Source organism: Vidua chalybeata, chromosome Z (assembly GCF_026979565.1).
Source record: "Vidua chalybeata isolate OUT-0048 chromosome Z, bVidCha1 merged haplotype, whole genome shotgun sequence".
NCBI lineage: Eukaryota > Metazoa > Chordata > Aves > Passeriformes > Viduidae > Vidua > Vidua chalybeata.
In genome coordinates, this window is record NC_071570.1 from 8,123,790 (window position 1) to 8,136,348 (window position 12,559).

The 12,559-nt window shown below is 38.8% G+C and overlaps 1 protein-coding gene across 5 annotated transcripts in view; it reads left to right on the plus strand.

The window, feature by feature from the left end:
* CDC42SE2 (CDC42 small effector 2) overlaps positions 1 to 12,559 on the plus strand; it is an 84,567-nt gene that overhangs the window by 6,395 nt on the left and 65,613 nt on the right. For 4 of the 5 annotated variants that reach the window (XM_053932057.1, XM_053932059.1, XM_053932060.1 and 1 more), the window contains one exon: positions 8,276 to 8,358. The exons of the other annotated variant lie outside the window; for it this stretch is intronic. Coding sequence is in view for 1 of the 4 variants with exons in the window: in XM_053932056.1 (XP_053788031.1) it covers positions 8,276 to 8,358 (83 nt within the window). In the remaining 3 variants the exon portion in view is untranslated. The remainder of the gene's footprint in view (positions 1 to 8,275; positions 8,359 to 12,559) is intronic. 5 annotated transcript variants of the gene reach the window in all.

Here is a 12,559-nt window from a genome sequence, read left to right on the forward strand (position 1 = left end):
TCAGTAAATCTTGTACTGTCTGATAACACCTCTTTTAATTGGCCCCATGTGATGCAGCTATTAGCATCAAACACCAGTTGCTAGAGGAATTCCACCTACTCCTTTAAAGCTTCCTGAGAACAATTTTTCACTTGAGCTCAACTACCTATTTCTTCTCTTAACCCTTCAAGTGAATGGTATCTTGCCTTGGTATATTTGCACTGAAGTTCTTTTCTAGTAAGCTGAGTTTTATAAGGTTTGTTTTGCCTTGATATAGTTAAAAAACCCTAAAATTGATGTGAGAATGTAGTTTCAAGTTAAGTAGTCCTGTTCACTTGAACTGTATAAACAGATTTTGAGATACAGTAGAAGCTATTTCCTTCAGCCAAAATTAAGTATATCAGAAATAGGACTTTACCCATTTTATTTGGTGAAGACATGTTCAAAAAGTCAGTGTACAGTGGACTGTAAGAAAGACTTAAAATGTGTATTTTAAGTAACATCTAATTTTTAAGGGGAGGAAAAAGGGAGCAGGGAGTAGTCTTCACCAAATAACACCAAAGTGTCATTTTTGGTACTTCATGCACTCCTTGCTCATCTGATTTTTTTGGTTTTTGTCCTCAAGCATATGTGAGGAATTATCTTTGCAGAGGTAATAGAAAAGCTAAGCTTTGATGCATTTCATTACTTTATTTCTTTTTGGTTGTTTGGATGGTTTTGTCCTATCAAAAATTCACCTTGCACAAATGTTTAGGTAATGTGCCCACAGTAGGAGCATGTCACTGGTTACAGCCAGGGTTTGCTACCCTTGCTTGTAATCACGTCCTTATTTCAGTGTTGAAATAGGGACTTTTTTTAAAGGATAAATCTAGGTGTGTTCAGCTCTGCTATTTCTTATTAATTGTACCTTGTTTCTTCTAAGCTGTCTTTTAAATGGCAAAGCCTTGGGTACTCTTCAAAAATCTTGGTTAAACTTGAGACTGCATTGAGGTGAATTTGAAGGGGCAGTATGTCAGTACAGACAGTTTCACATGTGGATCATCCTCTAGGGTCTACTGTATCCAAGCTTCCTATAAGCTTTTTCTGTAGAAGAACTCTAAATCCCTGCACTTTCCCTGCCTTTACTTTCCATGAATGATTGCTAAGTGGCACTTTCACTTAGCACAGGCCTTTCCCAGGAAGTCAGCAGGAGTGGTGACTCCTTTCAGCTCTAAGCATTGCAGGTCAAACCCTGGCTATGATTAAATTAGTGGTGAAGCTTTCACTGAGATCCTAAATTCATTACAATTTAAAGTCTGCAGAGCAAGTTAGCTGCATCTCTGCAAGAATGCATTTGTGATTCCAGATTATGCTTTTTATACTGTGTATATGCTACCTCTTTTTAAAAATTCTTAAGCTTTGTTCTTTTTCTTTCAAGGACTTTTTTTTTCAGAAAGTGTGATCTGAAAGCTTTGTTGCTTTGTTTCTACTGGTTGAGATCATATTCAGGTATTTTTATCAGTGTTCTTCTGTACAGACAATTTTATTGAACTATTTGTGACTTAATGTCTTTTAAAATGTAACTTAATTTGTGCTAGTATCTATTAAAAGATGCTGAGGTCAAATGCTGTACTGTTCTGAAGTCCCAGGCAGCAAATTTTGCAGATCACCATGGTAATGTGCATGTGTGCATGTGGGAGGAAGGCTAAAGTTGGAATCTGCATTAACAGAATCTGTTAATATTACATATGCTCAGTGGCAGTAGCACTGCTTGTTCTTTGACATGCGTGTTCTTTAACTGCATGTTCTTTGCTTAATTAAAAACAAAGTAATATGATGTAATTAAAAGCCCCTATTGTCTAATTTTTAATATTTTTTTTGTGTGTGTGTATGTGCGTTTCTGAAACAAATCTACTGAAATAATAAAATATGGGTAATTGTGGAATCTTCCTTCTGTTCAGAAAATGGCAGATGATGATTTTGTAAACTAGCAAAGAAGCTCCACAATTTCTTTGTTCCCTCTCTGAGAACTTATAGATAGACTTAAAAGTCATTGTGTTACAGCTAGAGAGATCTACCAAGAGCACTTGCTACTGATAGTGCATGTCCTGGTGATTTCTGTCAAAGCATTGTTAATGTTTAAGGGGCTTGATTTTGGGTAAGCATATTTGGATTCTTTTGTACTTGCAGCTGTTTTCTCAGATACGGAATTAGTTCTGAAGTATCATCAATGATAGTTTAGTTAGTTTTTTTTTTAAATAAAGAAGAACTGTGTTCTGTTCTGAAACTGATTCTTAATTGCCCTCAGTGCTGATTACAGATATACTTATAAATGCCTATGAATTTGTAGGAAAAGTGGACAAGAGAAAAGTTAAAACTGACTTTTCTTGTCGCTTTATTACCGTAGCCTAAATAAACTTGGAAAAATTGGAGATTTGGATGAAGAATGATTTCTTTTCCCCATTGCTATATAGATTGTCTCAAGCCTCAAAGTAGGAGAACAATGAAGTCTGTGAAGGATGTAGAGGGGAAGCCATACAAAGAGTGGCTGAGGTCACTCAGTTTGTTGAGCCTGGAGGAGACTGAGGAGAGGCAGAGACCTCATTGCAGTCTACAACTTCCTAGTGAGGGGAAGAGGAGCAGCACTGATCTCTGATGACCAGTGTCAGAACCTGAGGGAATGGTACGAAGGTGCTGTGCTAGGAGAGGTTTAAGTTGGATATTAGGAAAAGATTTTTTACCCAGAGTATGTTTGTTCCTGGAAAAGGCTCCCTTAGGACGTGGTCACGACACCAAGCCGGACAGAGTCCAGAAGTGTTTGGACAATGTTCTTGGGCACATGGTGTGACTCTCAAGGCTGTCCTGTGTAGGGCCAGGAGTGGGATGATGATCCTTTTGGTTCCCTTTCAGTTCAGCACGTTATATGATTCTATGAAATTTTAATTACTTGGAATAACTTACTAGCTTAAAAACACTGACCCACTGCTGTTGAGAATTACAGGCATTGATATGGGTTCAAAATGCAGACCAAGTCATTATGACTTTTGTTAGATTGCCTGAGAGAGTGGGCTTCTTAACTCTTTCATTGCATAGGTAAACCTTATAGCAAAACAACCAAGAAGGATGGGGAGTTGAGATGCTCTTGCTGCATCAGAGTTCAAATGAGTCAGGAGGTTCACCAGAGCTGCCTTTGCCACCAGTAGAGCAGTGTTATTAGCCTGGTGTGATGTGAACATTTAGACTGTTCTTAACTTGGGAGGTCATCTGGAGATCTGAGCCATCTGTGTGTGCATTCACATTACTTGGTGCATTTTGTTTTTACAATGCTATTCACTTGTTGTACACAATCTGTCATAGTAATAACGCTTATTACTGTGATATTTTTCCTTCAAAATGCCAGGCCTCCTTTTGAGAGTGCAAATGTGGGCAGTGATGGCTTTGACAGTCTTTGCCTTAGGAAAACAAGCTGCTTTTTCAAGGTTCTTTTTGCGAGGGCTGAACATCACTGTGTATGCAGTGTAGTCATTTGTATATCTAGTGATTTGCTAGGTCCTTTTTTGCTTTTTGAGGAGAAAGATACTTACCATCCACTAGACTATCTCTCTTTAAAGCTCTTTAAAAGACAAAACTTGAGGGTCAGTAGGGCTTCAGACAGTGAACTGTTGCAGTTTTGGGTGGGATTTTTTTTCATTCCATCTTTCCCTTGACCTGTCTGCTTCTGTTAGGTGCAGGGTCTGTAGTACCACACAGATTGATTGTCACCTGGGTGATTTAAAGTAGACAGATTTTTCATATTAGATTTCAAAGAAAAAATTCAAGTAGACTACATCCTTTATCAGATGAATCAGTGAAGTTACTCATGTCAGGTTTTCAAAGTCTATATTGGCAGGTGTGAGAACACTACCTGCTCTGAAAAGCATGCTACTAAATGCACCTTCCTTTCACTGCTTAGAAAAAAAGAAAAGCCTTTATGGTAGTAAAATAATCTTGAGAAAGAAATATTAATACACAGATACTACTTTTTCCACTTTAGACAGGTTTAGCCTCTCAAACTTTGTAATGCATACTGAGTTTCTCCATACTCAAAATTCAGTGTGTCTAAAGTGAAATACAAGGTTTCACCCTTTATGTAGCTGAATTTCTGCACTTTCTGCTTCTAACCCCAAAGTACTTTTCAGTATTCTCCCTAGTGTGTTCATACAGTGTTATGTGTTCATCTTCTAAAGCAGGCATGTGTGTGTCTCGGATGAGCCAAGGAATTTCATTAGAAAGAGGAGAAATAGGAAAGCCTTATGCCAGTGCAGATAAACACGACCTGGATGCCAGTCTTATGGGTGTCTGACTCTTCCTTCCTTCTCCTAATTCTGGGAGAATTATTTGCCTTTTTTTTTCTGTCTTGGGGGGAATTTCTGGAGGCCAACCAAGATAACTGCAAACATTATAAAGTATTGAAATATCTATGTTGCTATCTTTTGAGGATCTCTTGAGAACAATGCTTGAGATGAGGAAAAGGCATTCTGAGGTAAGTTTAAGTAGGCTACTGTCCCAAGTCCTCTTGTAGAGCTAAGTTGGTGAATAGAAGTATCTTTCTCTTTAAGAAACAGAGTGCCTTTCTCCTAAAAACATACCCTAAGTGTAAACTCCATCTCTAGTTTGTCCTCTTAAGGAACTCTGAATTTGAGATTTATATCCCTCTGATAGGAATGGGAGAAACTAAAATGAATCTCCACAATTTTCTTTAACTTATCTTTAATGTTATATACTGAATGTGTCTTTTGGTGCCAAGTATTCACAGCTGTAAACTCACATTTCACTGACTCCATTCATTATGGTTCAGTGTAATTAATTGCTGTACCAGTTACAGGCTTCATAGTGAATTATAAAATATGCTCTACGGCCTGTCTGTAGTTTTCTGTATGTATCTGACTTTGCCTTTGACTATAATAGAATGAGGATTGTAAATCTGTGTGTATATATGGTATATGTTTATGGAGATAAAAATTACTTAGGTGCAAGATAAATCATTGGCATTTTTTCCATTTTTGTTTTTAATAACTTTCAAAATGATGAAAAAGTTTCAAATGAAGACAGTGAAACCCAATGCAAACTTTAGATTTTTATTTTCTAATGGATAAAACAGTGAAACTGCTGAAGTTCACTGTTTTTTTTCTTCCAATGGACAGGACTGAATGTTTGCAGGCTATTTAACTGTTCATGTACTGTAAATTCATGAGCTCTTTAGCTTAGAAAATATTTTTCTTTATGGCATGAATACATTTTTAAAGTTTACAGTGTATATGTGTTGTGTTTTCAAGTTCTGTATCAAATTTCAACCTGTTTTGTGTAATTGGAAAACAGCTTAGAAAATGTTATGGAACTGCAGTAATGCTTTTACTCTCTGAATTTGATACTTAGAAATAGCAGTATTAATTTTCTCAATTCTGTTGATGCTTATGATGCTTTTATAGCTGTTTCACTAAAATAGACTTCTTTGGCATTGAAGTTCTCTAAAATAATGTCTCTCTTCAGTAGAAGCACTATACTGATAGATATGTTTCACTTTTCTACGGGCACCCATATCTCATTTACCCTGTTGATTTGGTTTTTGTCATCTTTGTTTCATATGCAAGTTTTATAGTGAACTCCTCATAAAAGGCTAATGTGACTTGTAAGCTGGGAAGGATTAAGTAAAATAAGAAATCATCTGAGCAGATAATACCAGGATGACAATGAAATCACCTGTTAATGTGACCTGTTAATCACTAGTGCAACATTAGTGATTTCTTGTAACTGGGTAAATCAGTAATGTCTATAGTAATGTAATTATTATTTAGAAATACAGGCTTGAAAACAAGGCTTCAGAGAAGCAAACAGCTTCAGATTCTCATACAAATGATACCACATAGACAAATACTTGTTATAACTGGCTTTTTTGATGAATGTGATGTGGGCTAGTCTGCAGTAAGCCATCCAGAGTTAACAGAAAGTTGGCACAGCTGCATAAGTAGTGTGCCTTGGCAGTACCTGCAAACAACTACTTTTTCCACTCTGCTGTCATTTAATAGCCTTTCAAGCCAAAAGTCTACCATTTATAGAAATTACTTTGTTAATTAAATTGTCCTTTAGGATGTATGTTTAGTCTCCAGGATTTATACATCTGGGATTCTAAATAGCTGTGACATGACCACTGGTCCAGATCATCTAATTTCTGACTTGTTAAGATGTTATTGTACAAGGATGGCTTTCATTGTTCTGTCCTGCTGCTCTTACAGCATGGCCCCACATTTCTAATGCTGAAGTTTAGTGAAGGTCTTGAAGTCTTTTCTTCTTTAAGAGAGGGGTGGAGGAAGACATTTGGCTTAGAGATTGTACATATAGATATTCTTATATCTACTGTTACCTTATTTGTATAAATGTTATACAAATAACATATGTTACATATTTAAATTTTTTATACTTAATTGGTCTCTACATGCATAGGATGTTATTAATGTGTGCTATTGATGTGTTCTCTTTGCTAATTTCTCATAATGCAGTTTTCTCTCAGTGAAATTTACTAGTATGAGTCTTTCTCCACTTTGCTTTCACAGTTGCATTGCATGTGAGTGAGGAGGTCTGTGTTTAACTGCAGCTAAATTAGTTGTTTCTCCTATCTATGTATCAGATATTGTCCACGGAGTGTTAAAATAGAAGATAGCTAAACTTCAATGACATTTCTGTCATAAGGTTGACATCTACTCTAAAAAGACATGATTGCTTTTCTTGTTTTAAGGATTTTATTTGCTTCATATTGGACTTTCACAGCTCTTGACATGCAATGCTATGCAGACAAGTTTACCCCTTTCCCCTTTTCCTTCACAACATTTTTCTTTTCATTCAACCATTTTTCTGCATTTATGGTCTGTTACACCTGCTCTTGTCTGTCTTAGCTCTTCGTTTCTAGTCTACAATTTCTCTGTCAATCTTTTCTGAAAACTACATGGGTAAAGATAAAAACCCCTTAATTTTACTTTTTAAATCTGTATTATGTCAGTCTGAGAAGAAAGAGAAGTCTTGGTTCCCTAGTGTGTGAGCAAGGAAGGGCTGAGATATGATAAAAAAGCCCCCACTAGAAGTCAGCAAGCAAATGCCTCACCATAAAGCATGAAGGTTAAGCATTGGGGATCTCAAGTGTGGTAGGGAGGTGGAACTTTTTGTTTGGGGAGTTGTTTTACTCTGTTTTGGTTTGTTTTGGTTATTTTAATAAAATCTGCAAAACATTGCCTTATCTAACACAGGAAATGTACAAAATTTAATTTACTACTGCATGTACCTTATTTTTATATGTACATTTGAAGTATGAACTAGATTGTTTGGTATTTTCAGCTTTCCTCACGTCTTCTGTCTGTTTTGAAACCCATTTCTGACATATCAGTGCTGTCATGACTGTCATTGCAGGTGGATGTTCTGTGAATACCAGGGTGTTCTGGTTTGTTTGGGTTGAGTTTTGAACAGAGGTTTAACAGCACTAAATATTCTCATGCTACTTCAAGTAGCAGTGGTTCTTCTTGTAACTCAGAGCCAGCTCTTAAAAATGTGTTTCCTTTCTGTTATTGCCTGCAGTACTTGTAATCCATCCTTCCTTTAACTAAGAACTGCTGAACTCTGTAGCAGATGTCATGGATGTGATTCAGTATCAAACTTGTTTGCTAAACCTCACACACTTCATGTCATTTAATTGCCATGTTAACTGGTACAAAACAATTATTCCCTGAACTACCTGGTGTTACCAGTAATTTGAAATCTGATCACTAAGAAAGATACCTAGCTGTAATCTTGCAAAAATAATGTTGGAACATGCATACAATTTCCACACACCCCTGCTATTATAAAAGTCTGACCCTAGCAAAGGAAGCAGCCAAAACTAAGTAGGTACTGCTTTTGTACCCATGTTCCTTATTTACTTCATTTAACTACATTAAACATATATATATATATATATATATATATATATTATTATTTATGTATTTTAAATAGTGTGTAAACAGACTGGGATGTAAGAATTAAGAGTACCTGAGAGTGCACAAGTCAGTGAAAGTTTCTTTCAGCAGTGCTGTAAACAAGGTAGTCGTAATCTTTGAAATCATTCACAAGTGGAAGTAGCTCAGTCATTTTGACACCTGTGGTGCTTTGCAAAGGAGAAGCTTTGGAGGAACTTCTGACTTTCCCTCTTGTAGCTGTTTTTTTTTCCTGGAACTATGAAGTTACATTGCTCTTCACTGTGAATAGTTTGGATTAGGTGCTATAACAGATAGTAATCTAATTTTTTTTTTTTCAGTTTTTTGTCGCTTTCTAGAATTGGGGATATCTTCACTGAATAACTTGCTGCTTAAAGAAAGTAACAGAAGTTGGGAAATTCAGGTAGGCAATACTTTCAGTTTACTATTCACTTTAAATGTTGATGCAAATATGTATGACAGATCTATAAATATTCATTGTGGTACTAAAACCATCAAAGCATGATATAGATTTTAACCTTAATAAGATTTAATGTGGTTTCATGGCACCTTTTGTGAGCTCTAAACAGGCCCTGATAAGCCCCTGATAAGAATTCCAACAGACGTATGATATTCAATTGTTCTTTATGTTCATAATAAAAATATATTAATGTTCATGTCTAATATGATAGGAGGTCCAGATACTTCGTAATAAATTTAACACGCTATTTTTGACAAACTGTTGTCTTGTTGCCAACAGACTCCGGTATTCATGGTATGTGCAGCCACATACACTTCTACTTCTTTTCCCAATTTTCTTATCAAGGAAAATTCTTGATGGAATTGCTAATTACATGTATTTCACATTTCACTTCCTTTGTTTCAACTAAGGCTTCTAAATAGATCTCTGATACTTAATTCTTATATAAGATGGCAAAATTCTTTTGGCTTTCTTTGTGTAATAACTTTCATGGCTTTAATAATGGCACAGGGCACAGGAACAGACTGTCCCTGCGTGCCCAAAGGTGAGTCGCCAAGGTAAACACCCAGCTTGGATGGGCAAGGAGGTTTTGAAGGAACTTAAGACTAAAAGGAGGATGTATCATCTTTGGAAGGAGGGTCAGGTCTCTCAGGAAATATTTAAGGGGGCTGCTAGAGTATGCAGGAAAAAAATTAGGGAGGCCAAAGCTCAGGGTGAACTTAAAATGGCGACTTATGTAAAGGATAATAAAAAATGCTTTTACAAATATATTAATGGTAAAAGGAAGGGTAAGACTAACATTTGCTCTTTACTGGATGAGGGAGGGAACTCAGTAACTGCAGATGAGGAGAAGGCAGAAGTGCTTAATGCCTTCTTTGCCTCAGTCTTTAGTGGGAAGATGGATTGTCCCTAAGACAACTGTCCTCCTGGGTTGGTTGATGGTGCCAAGGAAACAGAATGGTCCCCCCATTATCCAAGAGGAGGCAGTCAGAGAGCTGCTGAGCTGCTTGGATGTTCATAAATCCATGGGACCAGATGGGATCCATCCCAGGGTGATGAGGGAGCTGGCAGATGAGCTTGTGAAGCCTCTCTCCATAATTTACCAACTGCCCTGGCTCACTGGGGAAGTTCCAGATGACTGGAAGCTGGCCAATGTGACGCCCATTCACAAAAAGGATGGGAAGGAGGATCCTGGTAATTATAGGCTGGTCAGCCTGACCTCAGTACCTGGCAAAATAATGGAGCAATTTATACTGAGTAACTGTATCATGCAGCATCTACAGGATGGCCAGGGTATCAGACCCAGCCAGCAGGGGTTTAGGAGGGGCAGGTCCTGCCTGACCAGCCTGGTCTCCTTTTATGACCAGGTGACCTCCCTGGTGGATGCAGGAAGGGCTGTGGATGTTGTGTGCCTGGACTTCAGCAAGGCCTTTGACGCTGTCTCCCGCAGCACACTGCTGGACAAGCTGGCAGCCCACGGCTTGGACAGGAGCACTCTTTGCTGGGTTAGGAACTGGCTGGATGGCTGGGCCCAGAGAGTGGTGGTGAGCAGTGCTGCATCCAGCTGGTGGCCAGTCACCAGTGGTGTCCCTCAGGGCTCTGTGCCAGTTCTGTTCAATATTTTTATTGACAACATGGATGAGGGTGTTGAGTCTTTCATTGTAAATTTGCAGGTGACACTAAGCTGGGAGCCTGTGTCAATCTGTTGCAGGATAGGAGGGCTCTGCAGAGAGACCTGGAACAGTTGGATGGGTGGGCAGAGTCAACATTTAATAAGTCCAAGTGCCGAGTCCTGCATTTTGGCCACAATCACCCCCTGCTGTGCTATAGGCTGGGGACAGTGTGGCTGGACAGTGCCCAGGCAGAAAGGGACCTGGGGGTCGTGGCTGACAGCCGGCTGAACGTGAGCCAGCAGTGTGCCCTGGTGGCCAAGAAGGCCAAGGGCATCCTGTCCTGTATCAGGAATGGTGTGGCCAGTAGGCCCAGGGAGGTCATTCTCCCCCTGTACTTGGCACTGGTGAGGCTGCACCTTGAGTGCTGTGTCCAGTTCTGGGCCCTCAGTTTGGGAAGGATGTTGAGATGCTTGAGCATGTCCAGAGGAGGGCAACAAGGTTGGTGAGGGGCTTGGAACATGAGCGCTATGAGGAATGACTGAGGGAGCTGGGAGTGTTTAGCCTGGAGAAAAGGAGACCCAGAGGTGACCTTATCACTCTCTACAACTTCCTTGAAAGGTGGTTGTAGTCAGGTGGGGGTTGGCCTCTTTCTGCACGCAGCAGCTGACAGAACAAGAGGTCATAGTCTCAAGCTGTGTCAAGGGAAATATAGGTTGGATATTAGGAAAAAGTTTTCCATGCAAAGGGTGATAAAGTACTGGAATGGTCTGCCCGGGGAGGTGGTGGTCACCATCCCTGGATGTGCTTAAAAAAAGACTGGATGTGGCACTCGGTGCCATGGTTTAGCTGAGGTGTCAGGGAACTGGTTGGACTCGATGATCTTGAAGGTCTCTTCCAACCTTGTGATTCTGTAATAATTTAGTTTGCAACTCCATATATTACAATGTTGTTTATCCTGGTTTGCTCTGATTTTAAGGATCCATCCAACTTTAATTCAATACTTTCTAGTTTTTCCCTCAAGTACATGTGCTTTGTTGTAGTGTTAAATAATGTGTAGGAATGGCCAGTAGTTTTAATTACCTGAATTTTCCTCCACCAGAATTCTCAGATAGATCTATTCCTATTTGACTTCACGCATTGATGATGACTATAGCACATTTATGTAGGGTTAATTGCTGTGGATTACACAAATACCAATGAAACAGTTAAACCCTGAAACTATTGCTGATTTCTTATGACCTCAATTCTACATAGTAATTTTAATTTTAGAAGCTTGTAGTTCTCCTTTAATTTTTTTTTTTACTGTTTTCATATTTTACTGTCTAAAAATCCAAATGAACGGTGTGGAAAATAGTTCTGTAGGATATCAGTACCTTAGGAAATGTACATAAAAATCTCTTACACATGTTGTTTCCTCAGAAAGAGATGCAACTTGTGGAACATATTGCAAAAATTCCCCATATAGTGTTTTGCAGGCTTTGTTGTCAATTTCTTTTTCAGGAACTAAGTGTCTTTCTATTTTACCTTACTCTCTGCTTCTAATCACCATTCATGTAGCATGTAATTCAAGTACCAGTAAAAATTTATGCTTTACCCTAAAAATACTCAAAGTATGTTGAATTTTGTTTAAATACTGGTAAAATTACATTTTACATTTTAAGATACTGGTCAGTGTAACATTTTCTGTTTCATTCTTTGTCTCCCTTCCCCCATGTTCCTTTGAACACTCTGGAGTGTTTTCAGTATGACTGATGATACCAGACGTGTTTGGGCTTATCCTTCATGTTGTGCATTTCCTTTCCATTATCACCTGATCTTTTTAGCTCTGATTTCACTATTACTTGTAAAATGTTTCTGCCAGGGAGTCTGAGGAAGAAAGTCTGCACATGAATTTACCCTGGAGAAGCATGTGACAGAAAGGTGATTGTATTATTAGCATGAGAAACTGAAGTATAAATGGCATCCTATACTGGGAGCAGGAGCTGCAGTCTCTGTTGCTGACCCTGCAGCTCCTCCTCTGGCCTGCTGCTTGCTGCTGGGACTCAGGGGCATTCCCAGATGTTTTATGTGCCCCCCATGTGAAAAATGTTTCACTGTACAGCGGGAATGGGCTTTGCAGATGGGGCGTCTCCATCCTTCCGACTCGGTCAGGAAAGGGGAGAGAGAAAAAAGTAGTAGCCCAATCATAGTATCTTTACTAAACCTAAGGTAATTTTTAAGTCGTTTTATAAACTGCCAACCCCATAAAAATTCACAACCAGAAAAATACTGTCCTGTGGGGGTGGATAGAAGAAGGAACCAGGCAGTTGGGTAGCATATGTAGGGGTGATAAAGATAGGTAAAAGATGGTGATGATGATGATGATGTCTATTTGAAGAAGAGGAAAAGATGAGAAATATTTAAAACCAGAGGGAAGTAAGGGCTGCACTGTAAGCAGCAGCAGGAAGGCACAGGGATAGATGGCAATTGGTGCAGGAAAGCAAGTGGGGAAGAAGGAGAACTTCTGGAGCAGTGGTTCAGTGAGTGGTGAT